Source organism: Orbicella faveolata, unplaced genomic scaffold (assembly GCF_042242905.1).
Source record: "Orbicella faveolata isolate gen_17 unplaced genomic scaffold, um_ofav_v1 contig_14, whole genome shotgun sequence".
NCBI classification, from domain to species: domain Eukaryota; kingdom Metazoa; phylum Cnidaria; class Anthozoa; order Scleractinia; family Merulinidae; genus Orbicella; species Orbicella faveolata.
The window spans coordinates 19,931,101-19,958,901 of NW_028301541.1; the positions used below are offsets into that span (position 1 = coordinate 19,931,101).

At 40.8% G+C, this 27,801-nt stretch overlaps 1 protein-coding gene across 1 annotated transcript; it reads left to right on the plus strand.

Moving 5' to 3' along the window:
• Window positions 1-6,322: 6,322 nt before the first annotated feature.
• LOC110066696 (uncharacterized) lies at window positions 6,323-27,195 on the plus strand. Its single transcript, XM_020773940.2, has 22 exons — window positions 6,323-6,694; window positions 6,800-6,840; window positions 6,983-7,057; window positions 7,213-7,276; window positions 9,812-9,949; window positions 10,655-10,745; window positions 11,230-11,324; window positions 11,871-11,933; window positions 12,316-12,371; window positions 12,762-12,841; window positions 13,522-13,590; window positions 14,313-14,419; window positions 14,998-15,033; window positions 15,752-16,012; window positions 16,494-16,736; window positions 17,473-17,590; window positions 18,209-18,300; window positions 19,209-19,310; window positions 20,416-20,559; window positions 21,224-21,289; window positions 21,758-24,480; window positions 24,833-27,195. The coding sequence occupies exons 1-22, from the start codon at window positions 6,620-6,622 to the stop codon at window positions 25,692-25,694; spliced, it is 5,601 nt and encodes a 1,866-aa protein (XP_020629599.2). The 5' UTR covers window positions 6,323-6,619; the 3' UTR covers window positions 25,695-27,195.
• Window positions 27,196-27,801: the final 606 nt, after the last annotated feature.

Consider the following 27,801-nt stretch of genomic DNA (forward strand, 5'->3'; position numbering starts at 1 on the left):
TAAGGGAAGGGAAGAAATAGTGGGGGCGAAGATGGGATGGATCATGGAATAATAAAGTCATAAACCAAAGGAAGCAATGGAAGGAGATGTTCGGTGGAAGGCGAAAGAAGGGGATTTTGCAGCAGAGAATATTCTTTTTTCTTTTTTCTTCTGAAAAAAATAGACACTACCGATCAACATACAATATCTATTTTTTTAACTACCCCTTTTTCTTCCAGATTTTAATGTTCACAACATAGGAATCTCACAGAAATTTAGCAAGAGAGGTCACGTTAACCATTAGCCGTAAAAGGGGCCAAACATTTAGCCGCCGGGCGTAAAAATCAGAACATTTTAAGCATTAGCGGCAAAAAATGTCAGTCTTTCTGGACTTTCAGGCCCCCTTCTTAGACTTGAGTGCTTGCAACAAGCTGGGGAAGAAGATGAAATGCATGCCACAGAAAACACTTTACCCGAAAGTACAGAGTGAATGATAAGTATGGCAGGCTCCCGTGGCGCTGTGGTTTTGCCAAATACTACTAGTCGAGAAACGTTTGTCCTCAGGAAAAACATCACCTACAAGGGACGTACTTGAAGACTCCTTCGCCTTCTTCCTGAAAGTTTCAATGACATGCACATGTGTTTACTGAAAGTGCACCTAACCCCAAAATTTTATTTTCGCTAAAACGAATCTAGGCTTTATTTGAAGCATTTGGGCGAAGAAATTTTTGAATTTGGTTGAATCCTCGATTTTCTATGCCCTTTCAAAGTCGCGCTTGAAGTGTTTCACGACCGCGTTTTAGGGAGTCTGGGGCGACGGTTCCTGATGACGTCTACCCAGGAACCAAACACAATGGCGCCTCAGTCAGCTCTCTGTATTTGCTGGAGAAAATGGAAAACAAAACTAATCGTTCCGATGTATTTTGGGACTAAAACGTCCAAGCTTTGTCTCAGAATCATTTTGTTTCGTCACTGGAGTCAGAGTTAAGTTTCGATTTGGAAGACACCAAAATAAACTTTGATCGAGCACGTTCGACAACTGTAAACTCACTGCTTAGAGTTTGAGAGCAATTTACAATATTTCAAGCGACGAAGGGGAAGACTTCTTTGCCGACGAACTGCTTGTATATTAGGAATGGAAAGCTAGATACGAAGTGGAGGAGCAGGCAAACGAAAAGCAGGAAAGAAAACTCAAGGACTGCTTTGGATGGTAATTTCGTCAACTAAACATAAGATTCCCACTCGTGTTTATAGCCCGTTTACATTTGTCCTTAGCGAGAATGTATTTTGTCAAGGTATGATTGTTCTGTTAAATCCAGTTTTTGTTTTACTTTCTGTTGAATGCTTCATGTTTATAAGAGCGACGTACGTGTTGCAGTTTTCGAGACTTGATGACCTCCAAAACATTGGCTTCGATCGATTGAAAATCGTACTGTTTGGACCTGTATTTTTGAAGCTGCGAGAACAAGGTGGAAGGAAACATTTCATACAATTACCGATTTCACATTGTCACACGTTTTAAGTCGTAACTCCAAATAACCAATGAGAATTGTTCTCAAAGTTTGCAGTGAAATTCGTCGGATAAGCGAACAGGATGTGTTCCCTAAGCGGTCCGCAGATAATGTTCCCCGATCATATTTTCGACGCTTTTGCACAGAATCTCTGTCGCACTGCTGATTTCCAAACCTTCGAAAAACTCTGTGAGTCTCACAATTTTGTTATGATGTAATTCTAAAGGATTAATTTTCTACTTTTATCTAAATCGAAAGAGAAATAAGTGCTGGTTAGCGGCGTACAGTTGCGACCTATTTACATATCAGTTAATACGCTTCTTGATCATGATCGGATCACACAACTTTGCCGGTTATGTTATAAATACTGCTGGATTGTAAGATATAGGTTGTCGGTAGTATTTCTAAAAATTTCTGGTTAGCTTTAAGCAGAAAATTTATGAAAATAGCGTTCGAAAGTCTGCGGAACAAATTCCAGTGAGAATTCTTTAATGGTTCTCACAGATTCAGTTCGCTTGTTTCGGTTCGACAAAATCAACCGTCGTTTACGTCTTTATTGTACCATTAGCCGATCACCGTCAGTAAATTGTACAGTATATCTTTCTTTAAATCTGGAATATTACTGCGACAGCCGATAGCACCTCTGGAAGGCGTTTCTCTGCACTTTTCGAATGTGTATTGCACAATCCTGAAGGAAATGAAAGGACGTGAGATATCGAACCTTCCTGGGTAGATGTCTCAAGAGCCGCTGGACCCATTCTCCTCAAACTCGGTCGTGAAACAAAATGGCGGTGTTTTGGAGCTATTTTCGAGATTTCGTTGGGGCACAGAAAATCGAGGATTTCACGGAATCCAAAAATTTTTTCGCAGAACCATTTCAAATAACAAGTACATTCGTTTTAGCGAAAAAAAAATTGGGGGGTTAGGTGCACTTTAAACTGTGACGTGGATAAATACATTGACTAGAACTACGTGTAAGAATTCCTTTCGTTTGCCTTTCTTGGGACAAATGTAAGGAAATTATACTCTCACTCTGTTTTCAAAGCCCCAAATTATAATTTAATTCTCTCATCACTGCACTGAAATTCAAAATGCCTCTAGTATTGCTGTGTTCATCTGTAAACTTACGTCATCTTTCTTGGTGTAAGTATATTTTATTTCTGTTAGTATGATTGTGTGAGCTTTCGCTTTTTTTTGTCTTCCTTTGCTTTTGCACATTTGTACATTTAGCTTTGCTTAACTACTGTTTATCCTAAATTATGATCAATTTTTGTGTACAGATGACAGCAATTTTCTTCGCTTTTTAAGTCTTAGGTATATTGAAGGTAGTCCTTTACGTAAGCCTTAGTGGCTTCCCTGGGCTTCCTTGCCTTATACATTGATATTTCATAAATGTAGTATAAATGGAATTTTTTTATATAATTTTTGGCAATTTTTTAATTCTTTTGTTATTAAGTCTTGGGTATATTTAAGGTAGTCCTTTACATAAGCCTTATTGACTTACCTGGCCTTCCTTGCCTTATACGTTGATATTTTGTAAATATATTTATAAATGGAAAAAAATAATTATAATAAAATAAACAAACAAGTAGGGGTGCCTTTATTATTCAGTCAGCTGGCACCGGCCCACGTCAACAAAATAACTCTCCCCGGCCGATACAGCTGGACAATATTTGCACACCTGGACTGTCTTCCACGCTTTGTCGATATTTACAGAAGCCAATTAATATTTCTACATATAGACCTCCACGCTTAGTCTATAATAAATACAGCTGATAATTTTCCTTGGTCTGTCATCATTGGTCTTTTCGCCCCGCAACTTTCGGCCGATAGAGATACATCTTGGAATGGGCCACTTTCGAAATATCAATATGCTAACATGGCTCCGAGGCTTTCAGGTCAAAATTGCAAAGGTCCTTTTGTCCCTCAATTCTCAAAAGACACTTTGATACAAAGAAAACACCACTAATTACAGACGTTTGTCCCGAAAGCCTCGGAACCCTGTTAGAATATTGATATATCCAACGTGGCCTGTTGGAAATTGTCATTGAGCGGCGCAAAGTGGTCTAGGGTAAAATTTTCGCGGTGCGCAAGGTAATTTCGGGAAGACACTTCGACCATGAGATCAGAGTAGTTATATATGGTTCGCAGTCAAGGTTTCGTTAAGGAGAGTATTTTTTAGTTTCTTGTATTGAATCATCATTGTATTGAAAACGAAACTTTATTTGCATTTACTTTCAACACACATTTACATACGTGATTACAACACTAGTTCTGTTAGTTTTCTCTGACCGTTTCAAGAATGAATTTAACATTAAACCAAAACGCGGCATTTTTGCAATTTTCCATTACCGGAATAGCGCCAGAGAATGTGTCAATTTTTTATATAACATTTACCAAGACTGCAGTGTATGATATTTTATTCACCAGTGCTTGAATAAAAGAAAGAATTTGTGAGCATGAATTTGAACTTCATTCCTCAGAGAGAATTCGACAAACTTCATCATGAACCCATGTTTTTTGAAAAGCCTTTCAAGTAGTAGCAATTATTTTTCATTTCATAGGTACTTATATTTAAGTCAGATCGGACACACCCGGCAAAATTCGCGTGCATTGCTCAATTCAAGAGACTTCTCGACGAAATTGACCGATCGCAAAGGAGAATTACGCGTAGGCCGAGTGCGCCTGGGTGCGGGAGACTTGATTGGTTTAGTTTCCGTCGGTTCCAACTAACCAACGAGGTCGAGGATCCTTTTCGGAAAATCCTCTGCCTTGAATTAATCAGTTAACTCGTTTGTCAGGCACGTTTATACTATAAACTAGCAACATTGTATAAAATGGCCGTTGTTTTAACGACGATCTTTTACGGCAAACACCATGTTTCACTAAATGGCGGCCCCAGCCCTGGGGACAGGTAACCGGTCGTCTAGCCCTCAAGTCGATTAGCCCCCAACCAAAAATCGAAAACACTGTCTATTTCAAGCGTGAATGGGAGCTAATCGACTTCTGGTTGGGGGCTAACCGGCTGGCGATTAATCGACTTGGGCCCTGGGGTCTAAACGACCGGCAACCCTGGGAACGAGGCACTCACTACGACATTTAGGACCCAAATAATTATGGAGAAAACTGTCCACGGATGACAGATCGGCCAAAACACTTTATGAGCTTAAAAGGCGCATTCGTGGCAGAGATCTAACTAAGTTAGTAGAAGCTCGCTGCATCAAGGGTTGTATCCTCAACTCAACACTGACACTCTTAAATCGTATTAGAAAAATTCTAGACTTTTTATATTAGATCAGCTGTGGATACATTACCTATAATGTTTAACTTTATCTTTAAAACACGTTAGACTGCATTTTGTATTATTCACATTTTAGTGTAGAAATGTTAGTCTTCTCAGTTTTGTATTTTATATTTAAGCAATAGAACACTTTTACATAGTGTTTACATAGCCTCATCTAAACACGAGGAGGGTTCGGAGAATTCGAGACAGTTATGCAAACCTGAGACGTAGTCGAGGGTTTGAATAACTTTCGAGAATTCTCCCAGCCCCCGAGTGTTTAGATGAGGCTATGTAAACACAGTGCTCTATTGCTTTTATAAAATAATTCTCAAAAATGCGCGCGAATCTAAAACGTCACAACCGTGCATGGTTACATACTCCATCCAAACAAACCTATCGCCCAATAAGAGCGCGCATAGTCGCTCAGTTATTTTAGAATAGTCTGTGTCCCTTTGTTAGTATGGGTTTCTCCCAGGCTACATGGTTTGACACTTAAATAAAGTTTTTCTATCATTTTATTTATTTATTTTTTTCATAGATAGTTGGTTTTAACAGATTACTTAACTCGGCTCATACTAATACTTCCTCCGCTAATTGATGTCCTCCCTCGGAAACATGGCCCCACTAGACTAATCTTCCTCTACGAAATTAAACAGTGGAAGGTTCTATCGACCGTACTCACGTAGCCGTGAATCGCCCCCAAACACTGGTAATTCAAAATGTAGTGCACGCTTCAGTTCAGATCTAAATTTAACAACGGAAGAAACACTGGAACACAACTTTTATTCCAGTTTGTCGAAAAGGAAATATTTTCCCTTCTTCTATGAACACGGCAGAAATGCTCTCAACCAATCATATTCTGTTTACACAGGATAAACTTGCGTTTGTTTTCCGCCCTTAAAAATAATTGCCTCGTGTGATCGCCACGAGCAGAGTTTGCTATTCGTGAACTTCTGCTCGCTTTTCATTTAGGACCACTTCTTGACACAATAATCTCAATAATAACTGTAATTTTTCGAAACCCTACTGTGAAAAACACCAGAAAACACTGGAAAAACACTAAGCCGACTAGAAGCCGAGATGGCGAAAATACATCTCTTTTTCATTTTCTATTTGTATTGGACTTCTTGTGTCTGCCTTCGTGATCGTGTGGGTTCAAGACGGAAAAAAGAAGTGCTTAAAGTTCCCCGTGGTCGTAAATTATCATTTTCCGTCCTGTGGCAACGGGTTCTTAGCCCCCGGCTTTAGCTGAAACATTGAAATCGCCGTGAAAATAATTCATTTTTTGGCCTTTTTACAGTTTATTAATGTTTTGAACGACTTAACCCCTCCTTCACTTGAGAAAGAGCTGAAAATGTCAGTTTTTGTCGAAGTGAACTTGAACTTCCTATAGTTGGAAAACAAACATGCAATATGTCATGTCAAGACGTAGGCGTCACGAAATATGTGTTGAGGCGGAAACGGGAAGCGAAAGTGCGTGACGTATTTCCACGGGATATTTAATTGGCCGGTGAATAACTGAAGGGTGTTCTTCCGTGTCGTTTGACGTGTTAACTTTCACGTTAAAAACTCCGCTCGAGAACCCGTCTGCTTCAAACTCTCGAATCGTGTCGCTGTTAAATTTTGCTTGCCACAGGTGTACAACAATACCACAATTATTTTATCGTCCTTTATCCAATCAGAAAGCTTAGAAATAACATGTGATCGGACGCGTGCAGCTGAGGGTCTCATGGCGCGGTCGCGGATTTGAGAGGTGGCAACAAAAATGGCGTCTGGAGAAGGCTAGGGTCTTGATTTCAGTCTTTGGTGAAGGATTTTGGATAACATTAACATCTTACGGAACGATATGGCTCTGGAGTTAAAGTTGCACAGTCCTGCTGGAGCAGAGGCTATTGTATATACGTGGCCGCTACAGAAATCGGTGAGTTTTGCCGCTGGTGCTGTATTTTTGAGTTCGAGACTTCGTGTTAGGTCAATTTTGTCTTTCGTGTTTGCCTGAAACTTTGCCCGATTGTTTAACTTTTAGGACGGCAGAGATGAGGCGGCAGAAATTGTGGAGACCATCAGGTAACTTGCGACAGCAAAGCTACTTTCTCTTCTGTGTCAGAACATGAAGAACTGTAGCGAGCTTGCTTTTTAATAAGTTATACAAACAGGTTGCAGGCATCCACACGATTAACAGAATTTGTCTTCTGCACTTCTGTCTTAGATGGGTGTGTGCTGATTTTCCAGAGCTGAAACTCGCTGTTGAGAACTATGTTCTTCGTGAGTTTGATCCGAGCAGGTAATCTAGTTTAAGTCGTGTATACCATTACAAATTGGGGTTTCGTGTCCCAACGGTGAAATTAACAATATTCATGTGATGGTCGTACTAAAAATACCATGGCTTTCGCTTGCATTTCTCATGTCAGTATTATTTTGCTCGTGTTTTGATTACAGCTTTGAGAGCATGTCCAAACTCTGCGAACGATACAACAGAGCGATCGATGGAATTTTACAATTGGTAAGTATTTCTGAACACCATGCGCTATGAGACTCTTTACTTCGCCCGAGGCAAAATCAAAACCATGTTTGGCAGGGCCGGGGCTAAGGTGGAAAATCCGGCGAGTGATTTAGAATTTGCTGTATAGTTATATTTATTTTCGTCTGATAAGTAAGGTTGCTTAAGCATTGTTTAACACCTTTCTCTGTGAGAAATTATGGATGGCTTCACATAAACGGACTCGTTCATGTCCCGTCCATGCATGCAATACTCGACATACCGGAAGGGAATATAAACAATGTCGCCGATAATCAAATTTACAGGTCGGCGGAGTTTTCCGTCATTATTTTTTCTGTTTGTGCGGCTTTACACCAGATGAAGGAGAAAATTTTCAATTCCGTCGCTGAAATATTAATTTTTGATTTAAAAAATCCACTAGTTTAATCCTAACGCTTGCATGCAGAGGCAGTTTGTGTGAAAGGAACAGATTTCCACCGGGTTTCTGATATGCAAACTTTTCATGGCGATATGACATGCAGCAATAAAATTTACGTTCAGCGGTATCATTTTGGTGGAATATTATCTTAATTGATGTGTTAAACCAAAACTGAAGTCAAATATTGTTTTCTTTAATTTAGTGAAGACAATATTCTCAAATTATCCAAGTTACCTAATGTTATCACTCTCAATTTGTTTTCCATTTTGAACTTGATAGGCTTTCACATTAGCTAATTTGAAAGTTCTCATTTCCTGTTACTACGCAGCATAATTTTTTTCACAAAGGTCTGGAATGCCCCTATCATGCCATAAAAAGGTCAAATTCAGAATGTCATTGTCCATATTATTCAGGAGTATTTCAAATAGCAGGGCTGTTTTGATTAAGTTTTGATTCTGAAGCCTTGATCTTCACACCTGTAACAAACTTGTTACTTTATGGGTGAATTACAGGGTTCTCTGTAGAAGCCAGCAGCCGGCAGAATTCTTCCAGCTGTAAAGGCAAATGTAGGCGTCTGTTTGGATAAACGGTGTTGGGTGTCCGGAAAACCCAAATAGTGAATAGCGAATAGTTGCGAATAGCGAACAGCGAATAGTCCCGAATGTGCAGGTCCAGAAAATACCCATACTCCCCCCACAGAAGGGATTTGAATTTCCTGGGGGTGGGAGGTCTCTAAGACCAAAAAATTTAAAGAAATGTGTGAAGCTTTATTGGAATTTCCAGAGGGGTGGGGAGGTCTTAGAAAAAATCCCTTCCGTGGGGGAGGTATGGATATTTTCTGGAACTACACAATAGCGAATAGTGCGAATAGTGGCCAATAGTGGCCAATAGTGGCAAATCGTAGCAAATAGGGTACCCAGTATCTCAAAGGAATGAAGCAACGAAGGATGGGATTCTCCCGCTAAAAAGCACAGACACTTATCAGGACAAAATGTGTTTCTAAACGTAATTTCTTCTGTTTTAACCACTGCAAAAGCATAATACATCTTTATTAGGTTATCCTTGTGTTTTCTGTTTTCTTAATGTCGGCAATAGACAGCCCTAGCCTGAGTCCGGAGAAGAAAGGGTACTAAATTCACTGATTCTGTTGCTTATTTGGATAGTTAATTAACGCAGGATATTAGATCTAAAGCGGTGACTATTGACAACTTTTCGTCACTATTCACCACTTTTTGCGACTGTTCACCGCTATTCGCACTATTGGAGACTATTCACACTATTTGGGACTATTCATTATTTGCGACTATTCGCTATTCGCTATTCGGGTTTTCCAGACACCCCATGGAGTTATAATATATGCTATTATTTCATTTAGAAATTGGTCAGTTGGATAGTAGCATTTTCTTTTGTGTGCAAGTTTACATATTTTATTGATTCAGAAAACACGTGCTATGTCTAATTTTATGCTCATAAACAACTTGTTTTCCATAAGTTCATCAAGTGCTTAAAAGGGCTCAGTCACGGTATTTTGAGTTATCTTGGCCACATACAAAATTACCTTTCAATGGTAGGAAACCTGAAAATAACAGTTTAATAAGATAGAAAAACACAAAAGAGATAATGATAAACCATAAAGGAACAAGGATGGCTAAGGATGGAGAAGATTAACACCGATTACAAACGACGAATTTGAAAAATTGAGGCTAAACTTTTCAATATGCACAAACCGTGACTGAGCCCCTTTAAATACAACACTTTGGCCCCCAAAATACATGAGATCATTTGGCAACCTGCAAAAGTTCAAAATTTTCCAGGGGACATGCTCATGGACGCGTTACGCTACCTGTTATGCTTAATTAATTGTCCGTCTGTAAAAAATTCTTCTGAGAACCTTAGAATTGTATCAACAACAGTCAAGTTCTCCTGTGGTATCAAGGACCCATCAAGCTCCCATCAAGCATACTTGGCCATACTTGACAGCCCTGGTATGCATGTATACATATAATTTCTCAGTTTCAAGAAAAAACATTCCTGTAGCTACCAGTAATGTTGGCAAGAGCATTAACATTGTCATATCTGATTGTAATAAATACATGTATTATTCCCATTTTCCTTGACAGTGGAAAGGCCGTGCCCCTCCTACATGTATCAATGTTCCGCCATCCCAAGAACTTCTGCGTCATATTATACAGCAGGTTTACAGTCACTCTGTTAAAGATCCTGATAAGTTGAATGATTATGAGCCATTTTCTCCCGAGGTAAGAGTGACACTAGGAAACTATCCTAATTCTTTCATCTTCAGGATAAATCTACATGTAACTGAGGTCTTTCATTCAAATGAAAGCTGTTGAACGGTACTTTTGGTACATGGTACTGTTTACTATGCTGTAAAAGGTGGTTTTATCTTTAAGTCTATGGAGGAAACCCTAGTGTGTTACCATTAAAATGAAAGCTATAGAGCAGTACTTTCATGTGGTACTTTTTATCACACGGTACAAGGTGGTTCCATCTTTTAAGTCTGTGGATGAAACCCTAGTGTGTGGCCATTCAAATGAAAGCTACTGAGCAGTACTTTCATTAGCATTGTTTATTCTGCCACATGTACTGTTTGGTGGACTGTAAGTCAGTGGATGTAACCTTAATGTAATACCATTCAAGTGACAGCCATGGAATTCTTCCCTTTGTAATGGGCTGTTATTTTGTAAGTTGAAGTTTGGACTTGGTCTTGAACATCTTGAGATTGAGAGGCTTAGGATCTCTTTTATAGTCCTTCCTTTGGTATATCCAATAAATTTCAAGGCTGTTAAGTGTCAAGGTGCAAATCATGGTGCCTTTCAATAACATGTTGCTTCTCTAAAGTTTTGAATTCAACAAGCTGTTACCTTTTACATGACTATCAATTATTTTACAGACATCTTGGAACTTGCATTTAACTCAATTTAACAATATTGTTTTGATTTAAGGTATATGGTGAAACATCATTTGAGCTCGTGGCCCAAATGATAAAGGAAGTTCCCATGAGTCGTAATGACGTTTTTATTGATCTGGGAAGTGGTAAGTCTTACCTTGAATTTTTATGCATGGTAACTTTATGGTTGTGGAGGCAGAGTGGCCCAGTGGTTAATGCGCTTGACTCCGAATCAAACGGTCTTGAGTTCAAACTCTGGCCAGGGTCATTGTATTGTTTTCTTGGGCAAGACACTTCACACCCACAGTGCCTATCTTCACCCAGGTGTATAAATGGGGTACCAAAGAATTTAATGTGAGGGGTAACCCTCCATCCAGGTGGAGTAGAAATACTCCTAGTTGCTTTATGCTACAAAAATTGGGATAAGCCCTGGCTATATGTCAACCATAGGTGAATTGCATCAACTACAGGCAAGTTCACCTGTAAGGATGCTCAGCTGCAACAGGTGCCATTATTGGTTTTCTTTGCACACTGTTATTGACATCAAAACATTTTAAGACATTAGACTACAGTTAGATACAACAGCAAAATAATGTTCACGTTTAACTTATACTCTGTGGTTTGATTTAGGTGTCGGTCAGGTCGTGCTACAAGTTGCAGCTTCAGGAAATGTGAAGGAGTGTTATGGTATAGAAAAAGCAGAAATACCGGCAAAATATGCTGAGGTAAATATTTTACATTGATGTTTTTCAATCTTGTCTCTAGGGCCCTCTTTTCTTTGCTCAGCACTTGGCCAAGTCTATAGAAATGATCAAAGTTGAATTGAGTCTGACTTCCATGTCGGACTTGGTTAGAGTCTGTGTTCTTGGTGTTGACCGAGAGACAGGCAGGTTCTGGGTAGGAGATTGGTTATTTTTTATCAGGACATTTTGAAAGACATCTATTATTGCATGTGTTGGGCAAGACACTTTACTCTCATTCACAGTGTCTCTCTCCACTGGGTGTTTAATGGGTAACAGCAAATTAAATGCCGGGAGGTAACCCTCTGATAGACAAACATCCCAACCAGGGGTAGGAGAAATGCTCCTAGTCACTCTAGCTATAGAGGCCGCTGGCCTGACTCAGACTTTGTGGCCAGTAAGACATGTAATTTGTTTAAATTATAGATTCATGAGTTGACATTTTTATAACACAAGTGTTCTCTGTCTGTCTGTTTTTGCCCATTATTATTTTTTATTATATTAATTTTGCTACCATGTTTCATTTTTTAGGATATGGATAGAGAATTTCGTAAATGGATGCGCTGGTTTGGCAAAACACACAAGCCTTACAAGGTGGGCAAAATAACCCTGAAATGTGGAACCTCACTGTGTGACAAATGCTGGGGGTAACCCTGCAATGGACTACCATTCCATCCAGGGGGGAGTAGAAATATTCCTAGTCACTTCAGGCTACAGAAACCGGGAAAAGCTTGGGCCTGATGGGCTGCTTGGCTTGCATGCAGACTTTACTTATGTACCTACTATGTGATAAAGAAGACCTGTGTGATGCCAAAATTGGCTCCCTTAACATGATAACGTAGTGAGGACTGTGACATATGTAAGATCTCTGTTGAAAAATTAGCAGCCTCTTCTTACTCTCAAATAGTGTTGATTTGATTGTAAACTATCAGACTTCACTATAACTTAAATGAAAATATTATTTTACTGTTGACAGCTTGAAAAAGGTGATTTCCTTGACAACAAGATGAGAGAAAAGATACAGTCTGCAGGGTGAGTATTGAACTCTGATATCCACAATGTTCTATTATCGTTGGTGTATTTGCGTACAGTGGTTTGGTTCAGGGGAAGACCAGTAAATATACATCCATCATTGCCTACCCCTCAACTTTTCATTGGTTTCCTGCAATAAATTATTTGCCTTACCCAAGTGGGGGGCAGCAAAGACTGTTGTGTCATGCGATACATGAGTGGAACACTCTCCCAGAGTCTACAAGAGATGCAAATAGCCTAGATTTATTTCAGAAGCTTGTTTAAACTATTTTTATCAAATTTTATTAATTTTATTAATGATATCTTAGGCTTGTGGATTCAATGTTGCAGTCCAGAACTGTAATAATTACACCAGTGTGCCATGAATTAATTTCTGTCTGTTTCCTACAGAATTGTGTTTGTCAACAATTTTGCATTTGGACCAGGAGTGGACCACAAACTGAAGGAACGATTTGCCTCTATGAGAGAAGGTATGTTTAAATAGAGACCGGAATGGAATGGTTTTATGAGCATAATCATTTGTGTTGGCAATCCGAAGCCATCACCTCATGGTAAAGTTACAGTCAGACTGGATGTTCTTTTCCTTGCAACGTTGTCCTTTGTACAGTTCAATGTTCCACTGCTGACCGACACTTTTTTCGAGCAACTTCAACTTCATAATCAATTCAGATTTGCTTTTTTCATCTGAATGAACACCACTTAATCTAGTGGAGGAAGGGGAAACATAATTAGGGTTGGTGAACGATAAATGCAAGACTGCGAGAAGGCAAGGCTGGCATTTTCTTTGCAAGCCTGAAACAATTTGACTTTTGAAATTGCAAGATTGAGACTTCTGAGTGTTATAAACACAAGCATAACAGACGTGCAGACGTCACTTATAAAAGCAAACATTGAAGCAACTCAGGACTTCAAGACTTATCAGGACATCAAGACTTTCTTAGCCTTGTAAAAAAAAAACTTGAGACCCTATCTTAGCTTTTTAAAAAAGCAAGACTGTGAGCTCTACTTTGAACAACTTTTCTTAGGGCCAAGGAAGTAAAATTGGTGATCTCCTGGATTTCAAATTTTTTAGGTTAGCATCTCCGTTAAGTGGTATCAATGATAACAGGAGCATGATGCTGTAATGCTAACTTGTACTTGTATGTTGCAGGTGCCAAGATCATTTCATCCAAAGCATTTTGTTCACTAAACTTCAGGACCACTTCTCGTAATTTATCAGGTGAGCCAAAGACATCTGATTTCTCTCGTGATTAATGCAATAGGGAGTTTAAGAAAACCATGATGGCAATGCCAACAGGATGTTGCGAAGCAAAACATTTAATGAGCAGTACAGTGGCTGTACAAGTGCATTTTAGTGCAGTATATTTCTTTGCTGTCCTTTGCAAAACAACATTGTGATGTGACGAAATTCTGCATTGTCTGGAGAACTTGAACCACAACGGCTAATTTTTTTAAACTTCTATTCCAAGTTTATCACTGTGTTCCACCTTTAGTTTTGTAATAGTTTTGACAGTGATAAACAAAGTAAATGACTTTAGAGTACCACAACTCCCAGAGGAGAGCTAGGAACTTTGATGATGTGATGACCATGAGATTCGTAGGTAAAATATAAATTTTTTTTTAATTGATGTTGTCCTTGGCATTGCCGTCATGGATTCTTAAACTCAATATTGTAAAGCAGACAGGTGATATAGGAAATGAAATTATCAGCTAGGAGGTACTTTTTTGATGTATCAGCAAATGCTCAACGCTTATTTGTAAAAGACTGTATGACAATCAGTAAGGAGATTTTACGTTTTTAGATTGGATTTGCCAACCAGGAGCTTCTTTCTCATGCATCCATTCTAGCATAAGAATAATTTTATTGTTCCTGTTCTTACTGTATTTCTTTCAAAGCATTCTCACAAGCAGATATGCCAATTTTTCTGTTTGGCTTTTTAGATATCGGCACTATACTACGTGTTTCTGAGCTCAAGCCCAGTGGACGTGCAGTATCATGGACAGGAAAACCAGTCTCATATTTTGTCCATGTCATTGACAGGACTTTGGTGAGTACAGTGTAAATTGTTCTACCTATACTGAAGGACCGCCAAATTAAGTATATACGTGTAGGAAGAGTGGCCAAGTGGTTTGTGCATTATTGGACCAAATCTTGATCTTAGATGTAATATATCAAACACGGAAGACCGTGTTTGACCACGTTTCCAAAGATCGAGAAGAGAGTTGAAAATACGACGTGCAGCAGAGTATTTTTGACGAAGTTTGAAGTGTTTGGAAATATGATCAAACACTGTCTTGAGTGTTTAATATATCTTCTCAGTCAAAACTAAAACAAAGGAGAAAATGGAGAAATAAAATCATAAAAATCTATGCTAAGTAAGATCAGATATCCAAACATTGTCACAGTCATGATTTCATTTGTTTAAACTTGATGAATTATTAATGAGTCTGAGAAGTTTAAGTCCAGCTGCAGCTATGCATTGTGTTGTAATGTCACTATGTGTAAACAACCTGTAGACACAATTTGAGAGCACGTGCTTAGTTCGATGTACTAGGAATTTCAGTGAGAAAAATCATCTGAATTTAACTATGCACTCGCGTAATTATTAACATTTTTTCCCTTCAGCTCGAGCAATATTTTGCTGACCTCAAGAGAAGAAAGGTTAGTTTTTTTACAATATTTACACTTTAAATGCATATAAATGATATGATATTTTTAGTCATTGAGAAGCAAGTACATTTACATTTGCAGTGAGTGAGACATAAATGTGTAGTTTCAGAAAATATTCATACCTCCCCCACAGAAGGGAATTTTTCTAAGTCCCCTCCACCCCTCTGAAAATTCCAATTGATCCTCATACATTTCTATAAATTTTTGGTCTTACAGAACTCCCCACCCCCAGGAAATTCCAATCCCTTCTGTGGGGGGAGTATGGATATTTTCTGTAACTGAACATTATATTCTCAGAACACGCAGTCCATCAGTAACCTCGAATAAACATATTTGGTTACAAAAGTGTTGTCAATTTTTTAACAGTTTAATTTATACCCAAATGCTTTCGCTTAATTTCCTTCTATTTTCACGGTGGTTGAAATGGCTTTGTATTGGCGTTTATGGCGTAAAAAATAGGTCTCAATTTTACTGTTGACCAACAGATTTTGAAATAACTGAGACTTACAGAACTTAAATGTGGTGACCAGTTCTTTGGAGAAACTACATGTAGCTAGTTTAACTTTCTTTAGGATCTCAACATTTTCTTAGAGTAATAAAAAGGTTCCTAGGAAAACAAAACTGACTATCTGCAGGACTTTAGAACCAGTTAATAACAAAATGTTATTTTTTGTCAGAAACTATAAGTTCTGGTCTTACATCTTTTTAGGAGGGCCGAGACTACAGTGACACGAGCAGCTTAAGTGACTCAATGGCAAGCATTCCAAACTTTGAAGAACTGGATGACGTTCTCTTTGGAGTCTCGACCAGACACCAATGGAACCAGCTCATCAACCAAATTGAGGCTACTAACAAGGCAAATAAAAGTGGGAGTAGAAACCGGAAGAGAAACAATAACTCCAAGATTGTGCTACAAGAACGGAACAGTGACATACTTTCTGTAGGACAAGAACAGAAGGGCGGGGCTAAGGTAAGTACAGCAATTGCTTAGCTGTACACGAGACCCTGTTTGCGTAAAATTGGATGCATTATTTGGCCTGAAAGTTTAGTTCTTGAAATTAGTGTATGATGTCGCCTGTTTTCTTGTAGTGTAAAGTAACATGCATGTACCCTCTCCTGCCTTAGCAGATAATCCACAATCAGAACTGGTGACCATTTAGGATTAGGTTCACAAACTCAAGCCAAGGACAGGTACATTCTGGAACTGTACCATGAAGAGGGTTCATTTAAAAATTACTGGAAATCACTTCCACTCCCCCCCCCCCCCCCCCCTCCCCAACCAACTCTTGCCCCACTCAGAGCTTAAAGAGCTGATGATGTTGAAGATTTTGGATCCAACACTATTTAGCTCAAACTGTTTTACAGACCAGTTAGGTTTCATTTTATAAGTTGAAAGGCCTTTAGTTGTACAGTACACAATCTAATTATACTGTTTATTTTTTTGTTCTTAGGGACGGCAACCATCATTTGCGCAGAAGGTTAGAAAGAAATACCAGAAACAGCAAAACAAAAAAGCCCAGAAACTGAAAAAGGGTGTGAAGAATAGCAAAGGAAAAGGAAAACAAAAGCCAAGACCTAAGAAAAATTCCATGACAAAGGTGAGAACAAAGCAGACATCCAAAGCAAGTGAAAAAAGACAGAGGGACTCTCTAGCTGTGACAGCCTTGGAAAATGCAACAGTAGCTGCTTTACAGGTATGTGATGTTGAACCTTCTGAGATGTCAAAGGGCTACACAAAGCATAGCTTATTCCCAGGGGGAGACTTCCATGTAAAAGGACAGGGTGCTTGACATACCTTTCAGGGGTTAAAAAAGTGGTTTTTGTAACTCTTAGGGTGTTCAGCCCCATAGTCCACAGTAGGAGGTTTCATGATACCTTTTATGGTGTTGAGCCGGAAAAAAATATGACAGGAGATATTTGATAATAAACTTTACAAGTATCAGTTAATGTGTTGTTTTAGAATTGATACCTCTTAGAGGTGAAAACATTTCAAGCCACACCCACAAAATAGGATCATGGCACCTCTTAGGGGTTCTTTTCAAAATTTGTGACGAGCACCCCTGTCCTTTTTATATGGGAGTCCCCCCCCTCGGAGCTGATTCTGATGTTGAGTCAGGCATCACAAGACATTGCCCAGTTATGATCACTGTTAAGATAGCAAGTTTCTTTTTAGGCTTGATAACCAGTTGTTGTTCAGGGAAGGGGCCCATGCCCCTCCCCCTAATCTCAAAGGGGGGCGGGGGGGGGGGGCATCAGGAACTGGACCCAAGAAAGCAGCAGGAATCAAGCCCAGTTTCCTCTTTGAGGGCTGAGATCAATGTGTTGCTTTCTTTAACAAGATGCACTCTCTTCTTTCCACCCAAGAGTTTTACCTGTCCTTCCCACTTCTTTCTTAATCATCCTAAGTTCATTTGCAATACTTATCTTCAGAGCCTTCGAAAGAAGAGTGGCCAGAGCCATGGAATGAGAATTTCATCAGCATCTCCACCACCCATACTTAACAGCTTCAGTATAGAGCAGTGCTTCCCTGCCCTGGAACAGCTTATGGGTAAGTCAAGATAGCATGGCTGTAAAATTCAAGAAACCTACATAAGAGAGAGTTAGGTGCGGGGTAGTGGCCTAATGGTTAGTGCAGAAGACCTTGGATCGAGCATTCCAGGTTCCAGCCCAGGCCAGGTGTTCTTTACTCTCACAGTGCCTCTGTCTCATCAAATGTATAAGTGGTCACTTCATGCTACAGAAATCAGAGTTGTGAGCCATGTAGGCTTACCTTACCAACAGAGAATTATATGGATGGATGCTAGTGCTATTTGCCGATTATTACTTTAAGGTTTCATGATTTTTTATGGTGTTTTAAAGGAACATAAAAGAATGAGGCATTTCTAATGACATATTTGAAGTAAATGGGAAAAAAATGATTTCAAAATGTTTGTTTATGTATGTTGTTGTAGTAGTAGGCTTGATTACCAGCCGCTGCTCGAGAAAGGAGCCAGCACTCCCTCCCAAGTAGCAACATAGACCAGACTTGAGTGCAGGGTGGAAATCGAGCCTATTGTAGTAGTTATTACAGGGTTCATGTGCATATAGTAATTTTGCAGTACTGATACACGGTAATTTATTCAAAGCAGTGATTTATTAGATGCCATCTTTCTGTCCTTGTTTTCAGATGTTTACCGTTACCAGTTTCTTCACTTCATTTGTCACATGCATTCATCTGAATACAAAGAAAATCTCAAGAGACAGATTGAGGAGCAGAAGGTAAATAATTTGTATAACAATGTTAAAATTAAAGAAATGGTCATTGTACATTAAGATAGATATTACGTGTTATAATCTATTAAATATTTTCGCTTGCATGCCTGAATATTCTCCAGCTAAAACTGGGGAATATCCGAATGGTATTTCCCAGTTTTCGAAACTGTACCTGCTTCGAAAAATATTTCACAGATAAAAAACACCATAGCCTCCATTTGACTTTAAAAATATGCTCGAATATAAAATGTTGTCCTTAGATCTGTTCCTCGAAACACACAGTTTTCCTTGGGCTGCGCTCTCGGAAAACTGTTTCCTTCTCGGAACAGATCATGCTCGCAGACAAATATCCGAGCTTATAATCCATCAAATATTTTCGCTCGCGCACGCCTCACGTGACTGAATATTCCCCAGTTAAAACTGGGAAATATCCGAGTGATATTCCCCAATTTTAAAAACCGCACTGTTGCGAAAAAATTTTGACGGTTATTAAACACAATAGCCTCAGTTTGGCGCGGAAATAGGCTCGGATATTTGTCCCTGCACATTACCCGTTCCTCAGAGCTCACAGTTTTCCTCGAGCTACGCTCTCGGAAAACTGTTCGCTTCTCGGAACAGATAATGTCCGCGGACAAATATCCGAGGATATTTCCGCGTCAAATGGAGGCTATCGTTTATATATTTTCACGCGAAATGGAGGCTGTTATTTATGTATCATTGTTACATTTTGCGAAAAAAATTGAAGTAAAACGTATTTAATTGAAAAGCAAACAATCGAAGAATACCGGACCTTTACTACAGTAGCAAAACGTCCATAACTCATGTTAAATTTAAGAAAATGCATCCCCACGTCTCCGAAATTTTGTTACTTACATCTTTGCAACAGTCTTACAATAAGAGCGTCTACTTTTCAGGCAAGGAAGAAAGAATTGATGGGAAAAGTTAGTCAAGCAGAACACCATGTTGATTCGTTACAAAAGGAAGCTTTAGGAAATCTTCAATTACGTATGAACGAGGTTGGTAGATCTAATACTAGTCTATCCATTACTAGTATGCCTGTGCTAAATTCTTATTTTGCTGATGTGATGGTTTGGTTGAATGAGCTTTTGAATCAAAGCGAAGGAAACCGCGAAACGCAGTTCGCCAAGGCCCTGGTCAAACGTCGAACTTCACACGAGACGAACTAAACTGAGCGAATGAAGTTCATGACAAGTTCGACATTTGACTCAACTGAGTTCGTCCGACTAAATTTAGATCGACCAACGCGTTCTATCCGTGTGAATCAGAAGGATAGAATGTGTTGGTCGATCGTTTGACTTAACGGTGAAGCTCTAACCGTTTGGATCAATTCAAATAGCAATTTAGTTCGTCTCAGGTGAAGTTCGACGTTTCACCTGGGCTTAACACTGATGACGTAGAGGAAACAAACTAAAATGGAAAAAAGATGGTTGAGATTGAGACGGATTTCAAGATTCGACGTTTATGACAACTCCATCGACCTTGGTTCCGATTTGATGATCAGTGTCTGTGCTTCAGAGCGGTAAACGTACTGCGCTTCTTTCTGCGCATTCCTTCTTGCGGGCTCAGGCAAGAGGGGTTGTCATGGCGGAGAGATTGGCCGACTGTACTAAGAACCGTGAGGATGTCGCTCGGTTGATTTTTTCATACCTGGGCAAACATGAATTTTTTTCGGCATTTCACTGTTTAGAAAACTAGACTTCCCCTACCTGCTGGGAGGCTCTCTTACTTAAATATTAAGTGGTGTACTGTTATGGATGCAATGTGTAAAGATTTGTGTGGAAAACATGTGCCTTCACACCGAAATTTCTTCTACGGCGGGGGGAAATAAAGGGTTCGGAAAAGCTTAATCATGTTAATCTTGTCCGAAAAAAATTGATTGCCCACGAAAACATTACACCAGCTTTCCATTAGTGACGAGAGGATGTTGCTACTTACCGGAAAATTTGGAAAACGTATAAATTTCGCAGCCTTTTCTTGTTTACACTGACGATCGACAAAATTCCCGCCATTTTATTTTTTAATCTTGGATCCTTGCGCGCGGTCAAAACCCGCGCATGCTTATTACGTTTTTCCGCTCTGAATGTCTTGTGCTTTTTGTAGATTGGCTTAACAGCGAAGACTCCTCGAGAGCTACTCATGAAGGCTGGAGAGCTGTTAGGAGAGCACAAGAAGATGAAAGACAAAGTCAAACGGCTGGAGAAGGAAGTTAAACATCTAGAGAAACACAAGAACCACCACTCTCTTGTAAGTATGGAAACTAAAGTTGTTCAGTTTAGTTTGTTCCGTGCAATGAACACTAATATCAAGCCAGAACGGGTCACTGCCAGGCTAAGGCCTTTCCCACACTACACCGAAGGGATTTGAAAACGGAGGTTTCACTCTGAAAGCGCATCGAATGCTTTCCGTCCACACGACGCCGGAGGAATTTAAAAACGCAACAATCACCGGTCATTTTGGATTTGTGTTTGAGGAAAACTCGGTCATGGAAATCACGTGATTATCGTGATGTCATCATTTCCGAAAAGCTTCGTTATCAAAATCTTTTTTGTCCACACTAACACGTAAAGCCGGCGGTTTCAAATTCCTCCGGTTTGAAGAGCGTTTTCGTAAAGCTCCGTTTTCGTGACGGATTAGTGTGGACGGTAGGCCTAACCGTAGAAATAAAGCTGCGTTTTCAAATACCTCCAGCGTAGTGTAGACGGGACCTGGGGAACGAAACCCATCGACTTTTATAGAAATTTAAGCAGATTCAAATTTGAGGAGATCGCACGGGAGTTGGTAGTAAATCGAGAGTGATCATTTGAGCGTTATGTTTTGCCATCCAAATAATTCTCAAATTGGACGTAAACGTTTTCTAACTAGATTTCAAAACAGTGTTTATTAAAATATACATTGATGTCTTCGTCAGGGTGAAAGAAATTTTGCGAAGGACGGAAAGCCCGCCAATGGAGAAGTTGGTGTTCTACAAAAATTGGTATGTTAAAAAAGTCTTCATCTAACCTTGAAGTCTGTTGACATTTAAGCGTGTAACCATTCAATCAAAAGCTTTTTAGCAGCACTTTCATGTGGTATTGTTTGTCATTATGCTGTATAAGGTGGTTCTAACTTTTAAGTCTGTGGATGAAACCCTAGTGTGTGATCATTCAAATGAAAGCTATCGAGCAGTACTTTCATGTGGTAATGTTTATTGTGCTGTACAAGGTGGTTCTAACTTTAAAGTTTGTGGACAAAACCCTAGTGTGTGACCATTCAAATGAAACTGAACTATTGAGAAGTACTTTCATGTGGTACTGTTTACTGTGCCAAACAAAGTGGTTTGAACTTACTGGTGTGTACGACTAATTTTCCCAACTAAGAACTACCTGTATGAGTAATGTATGCAGACTAAATAGGAAAATGGTTTGTCGAGCTTTACTGACACATTACTCGCCTACCTTTTTAGGGGAACTCTCCGGCTAAAGTCCAAGAGAGCCTAATGAGCCACCTTTACGAAGAGTTAGCGAAACGAAAGGCATTGGTTGAGAAAGTTAACAAGCTACAGAGCGAGGTTGACCAACTGGACTCCAGAAAGGCAGTGCCTGAAAAGACTAGCTTCTCCCCCTCACCGTCTTCAACAAGTGTATCCGCATCAACAAGTACAGGGATCTCTATGGTGCCTTCTGCACAAACCATGAAGGCAGTAACGACTCCATCCTCTGCAAGTTTAGGTTCACCCGGTTTGTTTGGCAGCCATTCTCAGAAGTCTTTAGGCTCAATTTCACCTGGGAGTGATTCGTCTCCGAGTCCCATTTCGAAATCATCAGCAGTTATGTCAGTTCCATTTTCATCGATGAATCCCTCCAAATCCCAGGCGCAACCACATCACTGCAGTACGCAAGCTCAAGTTATCAATGCTTGTCGTCCTTATTTGGTGCAATCTGTAGGTTTACCGATGCAGATGGTCACGTACATCGATAAAGATGGCAGAGCGATCACTTCTGCTCCTAACACGAAGCAAATGAGTCAAAAAGGAAACGGCGCTAAAAAGAAGTCGCGTGCGACTAACCAATCAAAACAGGACGCCAGCGTCTCACTTCCGTCTTCACCAGCGTTGTTGAGCCCACGGACGGTTAGTACAGTGGTCTCTCCTTCTATTCCAGCAGGTTCTGTGAGGCAGTCACCAAGTGTCTCTCGTCCCCTTCAGCCTCTTATCACCTCTCCAGTGACACCAGTGAATGCCTCACCCCGCCCTAGAAGCGAGCTGCTGTCTCCCGTGTCCTTGCTGACATCACCCGTGACACCGACACCTGTTAGGCAGGTGACTCCTATGACATCTGGCAGCGAAGTGCCCCCGATGGTGTCCTTCGCTCAGAATGGACTCTCTTACATCTCTCCGCTGAGTCCTCTGTCGATCATGTCTGCTGCCGCTTCTCGGACACCCACCTCTCGCGTCACACCCCTGAGTTCCCTGTCTGCCTCTACAGAGAAATACTTGAACACTTTCGCGACACAGATGGCCACGACAACTTCAACGCCCTCGTTCTCCAGTGCCTCGCAGAGCCCGTGCGTTTCCACCAACCAGTTATCATACGTGGGCAGAGCTCCATTTCCAAACACGGACTTATCAACGGACCACAGTGCTGGTATCAAACTGTTGTGCGATCTGCTGAATGATACGTTGCCTGAACAGCCGCCGCCTCTTGTAGCAACATCCCTTGCTGCGCGGTCTCTAGGAACGCCAACGTCTTTAGCTACAGCTCCTTCTATCCAGGATTCCTCTAGAGTAGAACAAAGACGACACGTGGATACCCCACCATCTCTACCCAGTAGGAGTGCATCCAAGTCTCCTAAAACCCCTCCCGTAGGAAATGTTTCTGCAAGTCCGTTGCCTGGAGCTGTCACATCTTCCATGGAGCAGCCGAGTTCTGTTCAACGGACTCCAACGCGCAGCGCAACCTCACCAACAGGCAAGAAGAGGTCTTCACCTTTTACTATTGACAACCTCGGAAGTTCAACCCCGGAAACCCAAACAGGGAACAGCAAAAGTCCGAAAGGGAGAGAAGTGGAAAAAAGGCACCTGAGCCCTGCAACAACCAGCAATGGCAGCCCTAAAGCCAGAAATAAGTCACCTTCAACAAACTTCAGCATTGCGCATATAACGCGTGACATGAACTCGTCGCGTGACATGAACTCGCCAAACATATCAAGTAAAACCCGCATGCCTTTTGTGACAAGCCCTGGCACTTACCCATTGCCAACATCAGTTTTCTCAGACGAGGTGAACCAACACCAGCGAAGAATATCTCCATCATCGCCAAAGTTGTCACCTCCAGAGCAAGGTTGTCGTGTTGAATCTAGCGGCATAGCCCCTTCAAATATGGCCCAGAGCTCCACAGGGGCTGACAGAAGTGGTCGTGTTCCTGCTCCAGTTCTTACGGGCCCTGATTCACATTCTGCACCCGCTGTAAGAACACCCACTGAAGTGGATCCACCGGGTCAGGGTAAATCAAATGTGGTCTCGGACGTGGTGTCGAAACGTGTTCCTCTCCAAGATACAAAAACAGATAGTCCTCGTAAAGAGGTTTCAGTGGACGAACCAAAGACTGACCCTTCTCTGGGTCATCATTTCGCAGACAAGGATCGCAGTAGTAAAGAAACTGCTGTGGCAAATCGTGCGACTGTCGTCGCTAAAACTGCGTCCAGCGAGGTGAGCTCCTCCAATACTTCCGTGGACAAGACATCTTCGAGTACTTCTTCCCCAACAGAAAACCCTAGCGCCACCTTCTTTCCCGAGATTCCTCTCGATATGATACCGCTTCCCAGCGGAAAAAGACCCAGCCCTAAAAAAAGAACAAGCCCAACTAATTCGTCAGGCCGGAAGCGTTGTTCTCCTGTGCCCCAGGCTCCCAAGTCCGCGAGTCCCGACTCGGAGGTCAGCAGTCTTATGGCCAATGAAACTCTTCCCCAGTCTCCATCCATCTCGTCGTCAGTTTCCAAGGCGGGGTCAGCGGTGTTAGAAGGCCAGGCTCCTGTGCTAGTGGACAGCAACCCCTGTTCTGCTCGTAGCCCGATACCTGTAGCACCCTCCCCGAGGCTGCACTCTCTTACCGGAGTGTCGCTGCCTTCATTTGGAAGTGTCTTTTCGCCCACAAAAGAAGGAGAGTCTGCGAAGTTAAAGAAAAACAGGTAAAACTTGACAGAGCAGTTTATTTCTTGTTTCTTGTTTTATTTTTGCCATTTACAAATATATTTACAACTTATCTATGCATCTTAGGCGAGGAAGCCCAGAGAAGCCAATGTGTCGTTAACTGTAGTAAAACCTTCTTGCAGTAAACGAGGTCTTTGGCTTTTTGTGGACTTATTTTTAGACTAATTGCTGGAAGGAATGTTTCGTTTCAACAATCTCAGACCATATATTTGAAAGGAAATTTTGCTTGGAAAAAAAGTCGGGTTCCGAAATGACGCTTGTTGCTGCATATTAATTTTTATTTAATAATAATTTAATATTAATGTAATAATAATAATTTCTCCTTCACAGTTCTGAAGCTTCTGAAAAGCCCAGCCAGTCAGCAAAGCAAACCTCGGAGCCTCCTGCAAAGAAACGTAAGCGAAAAGAGAAAAAGAAAACTCCCGGTCAAGCCATTGGAGCTCTGAGTTTGTTGGTCCAGTATGATAGCGATAGCACAAGCTCTTGCGGGACTCACACCGAAAGTGACGACAGCTCTGGGCATAGTGGTAGCCCGGTCAGCGGCACACCTAGCCCTGTTGTCGTGGAAACGAGCTCGGACTCTTCTCGGCATCAGTCTTTGGGGGCGTCACAGGAGGTGTCGGCGAACAGCGTTTCCCAGCTCAATGGCGGTACGCCGAAAAACGGCGGCGGTGGTGGAACTGCCCACAAGAAACGCCCCAGCAATGGAAAGAGCCCCGTGGAGAAGAAGAAGCCCAGAGGAGGCACTACCTCACGAGGCGACCCTCATCCTCCGTTAGTGAATCTTAACGACACTGTGGCATCCATGCAGCAGTTGAAGGGCGGGGCACCCAACGCTCCAATGCCCGGCAATTCTCCTTGTTACCAGGTCTACTCGTCTGCGTATCCGGCTTACCCGACTCCTGGGAGCCAGTACTCGGCGGCTGGCGTGTCTGGTTATGCCCTGCCCAGTTTTTCTCTTCCAACTGGCTCGCTGAACTTTCCCTCGCCAGGTCACTCTCAATATGCTGCATCCCTGCCGCAGTACTATCCCGGGGATGCACATCATGCTCCCCCCGGCTACAGCACATCACCGGGCGCATACTTCCCTCAGTGGCGGACCAGTTATGCTCCTATGCAGTGTCAAGGCTCATTACCTCCGAAATTCAACTATGCAAACAGTGGGAACAATGGGAAAAATGTGTATAGATAAATACTAGTATACAAGGATTAGTCTATTTATACTACATATGTATGTATAAATTTATCATAGGTGCAGAAACTTTGGTTGACTATTTATCATAGTGGGGAATTGATTTCTCAAGGGGGTCTCGTTGGGGAGAACATTTTTGTGCTTTAGGAAAACAATGTTTAAATTTTTTTACGTAGGAATCACGGACTTTTATGCTTTTTACAATTTCTCTGATGGATTCTGTGTTAGTGGTCTTAGGATCACTAATTTCATCTTCGTTTTTCTTTTCGTCCGTTTTAAGTCTTTTTTTAAACTATTGTATTGATTCTCGAGCAAGGACCCTGTTCGGTCGGAAGTAAAAGTGTAAATAAGCCGCGTTATTCGCTAGAGACGTTGCTAAGTAACAGTGACGCATCGTGATGACGACGGTGTTCGTCCTAGTTTTTTGATTGGACAGAAAGAATCGGGAAGTTATCGGGAATTCTTCGTGATTTCCGCGAACGATCCTTGTTTCCTTTATGTCCCTGTTCATGTCGTTGAACTTTGAGGTAATTCACTTGTTTTCCCCTTTAAGTTTCGTTCGTTCATCCGTTGTTTGTCCTCTGCCTGGCATACTGGGGTTCTAGACTCAACTGCTCTTTTGCTGAAACAAAATGTAACGCTTTCACTCAGCTGCGCACACTGGCTCCCACTTTCAGAATGGAATGAAAGCTACTGAGCAGTACTTTCATGTGGTACTGTTTATTATGCTTTACAAGGTGATTCTAACTTCTAAGTCTGGATGAAACCTTAATATGTGACCATTCAAATGAAAGCTGTTGAGCTGTACTTTTATGTGGTACTGTTTATTATGCTGTGCAAGGTGATTCTAACTTGTAAATCTGTGGATGAAACCCTAGTGTGTGATCATTCATGTGGTCCAGCTTCTTTGAGACCTTGTTTTCGATTTCGAATTCGGTCAGTCTTTGAGAGTGAGACAATACGTTTTAAAATGTGTTGTTCTGGTTCTTCGCGCGTTGTAGCGCGTCCTGTTTAATTAATATCTCGAACCCTTTAATTCCAGGGATCAAAATGTTCAACTCGTTTCGTTTCTCGTTTCGTTTCATTTTCTTTTGATGTAACTTAGAGAAATTTGTGATACATGAAGATTTTAGCCTCTGGTCAACATCAATATTCAAATTCTCATTACTAGTCTTCATACATTTCCTATGGAGTTAGGAGAATTTGGTGATCAGGTATACTTAAATTTTGATGTTTATCATTCTTGGGACTTAAAGGGTTTTAGATTTTGACGATATTGCAACTTGAGTTGAAAGTTCACTATTTCTCCGTTATTGGCAAAACATGGGAAGACTGTAATCTTTTTTCAAGCAAAATCCTGGATCCTTCATTGTAAATATTATTGATAGAAAAACTGTTGTTTATTGAACACGTCAGAAATATACGCAGCGGCAAAACTTGTTTATGCCTGACGAGAAAAGAAACGCTATTTTTATCAATAAAATCTTACATGTTGTATAAACTTGTTGTCCTTCTTAAGTTTTGTTTGGATGTAAGCCTAATCTCGGAGGGAATAGACGTATTTAGCTAACGTGTTTACACCCTTGTTGCCACCCAAAAGGCCACTTTCGAAATATTAAAATTCAGCTTTTTAGTGACGTCTAGAGGACACAAAAACAAAAGAAATGATTAAACACGGTCTTTCAATTTCCTTTGTTTGTGTCCTCTAGGCCTCACTGCCAAGCTCAGTTTTTATGAATCGAAAACGGTCTATTCAGATAACATGATGAGTCATTTGGAAGGTTACAATTGTGCAATTTGCCACACGCAACCGATTGCATGGGAGTATGTACAAGCTGAACAGTATTAGTTATATCATTGTAATCTCCCAAACGAATCATCACATGAACTTGGCTGTCAACAAGGACGTAGATACGTTAGGCGAATCCGTCCATAGGTACCTCTGCTTAATTTAGTATTGTCACTCTATCCCGTTTTAACGGTACGACTCGTTATATGGGTAGAATGCCTTATTTTAGGAGATTCATTTTAGCGTTAGGTTCGTTATATCGGCTGGATTCGATATTTTGGGAGATTCATTGTAACGAGTGATTCACGAGAATTAACG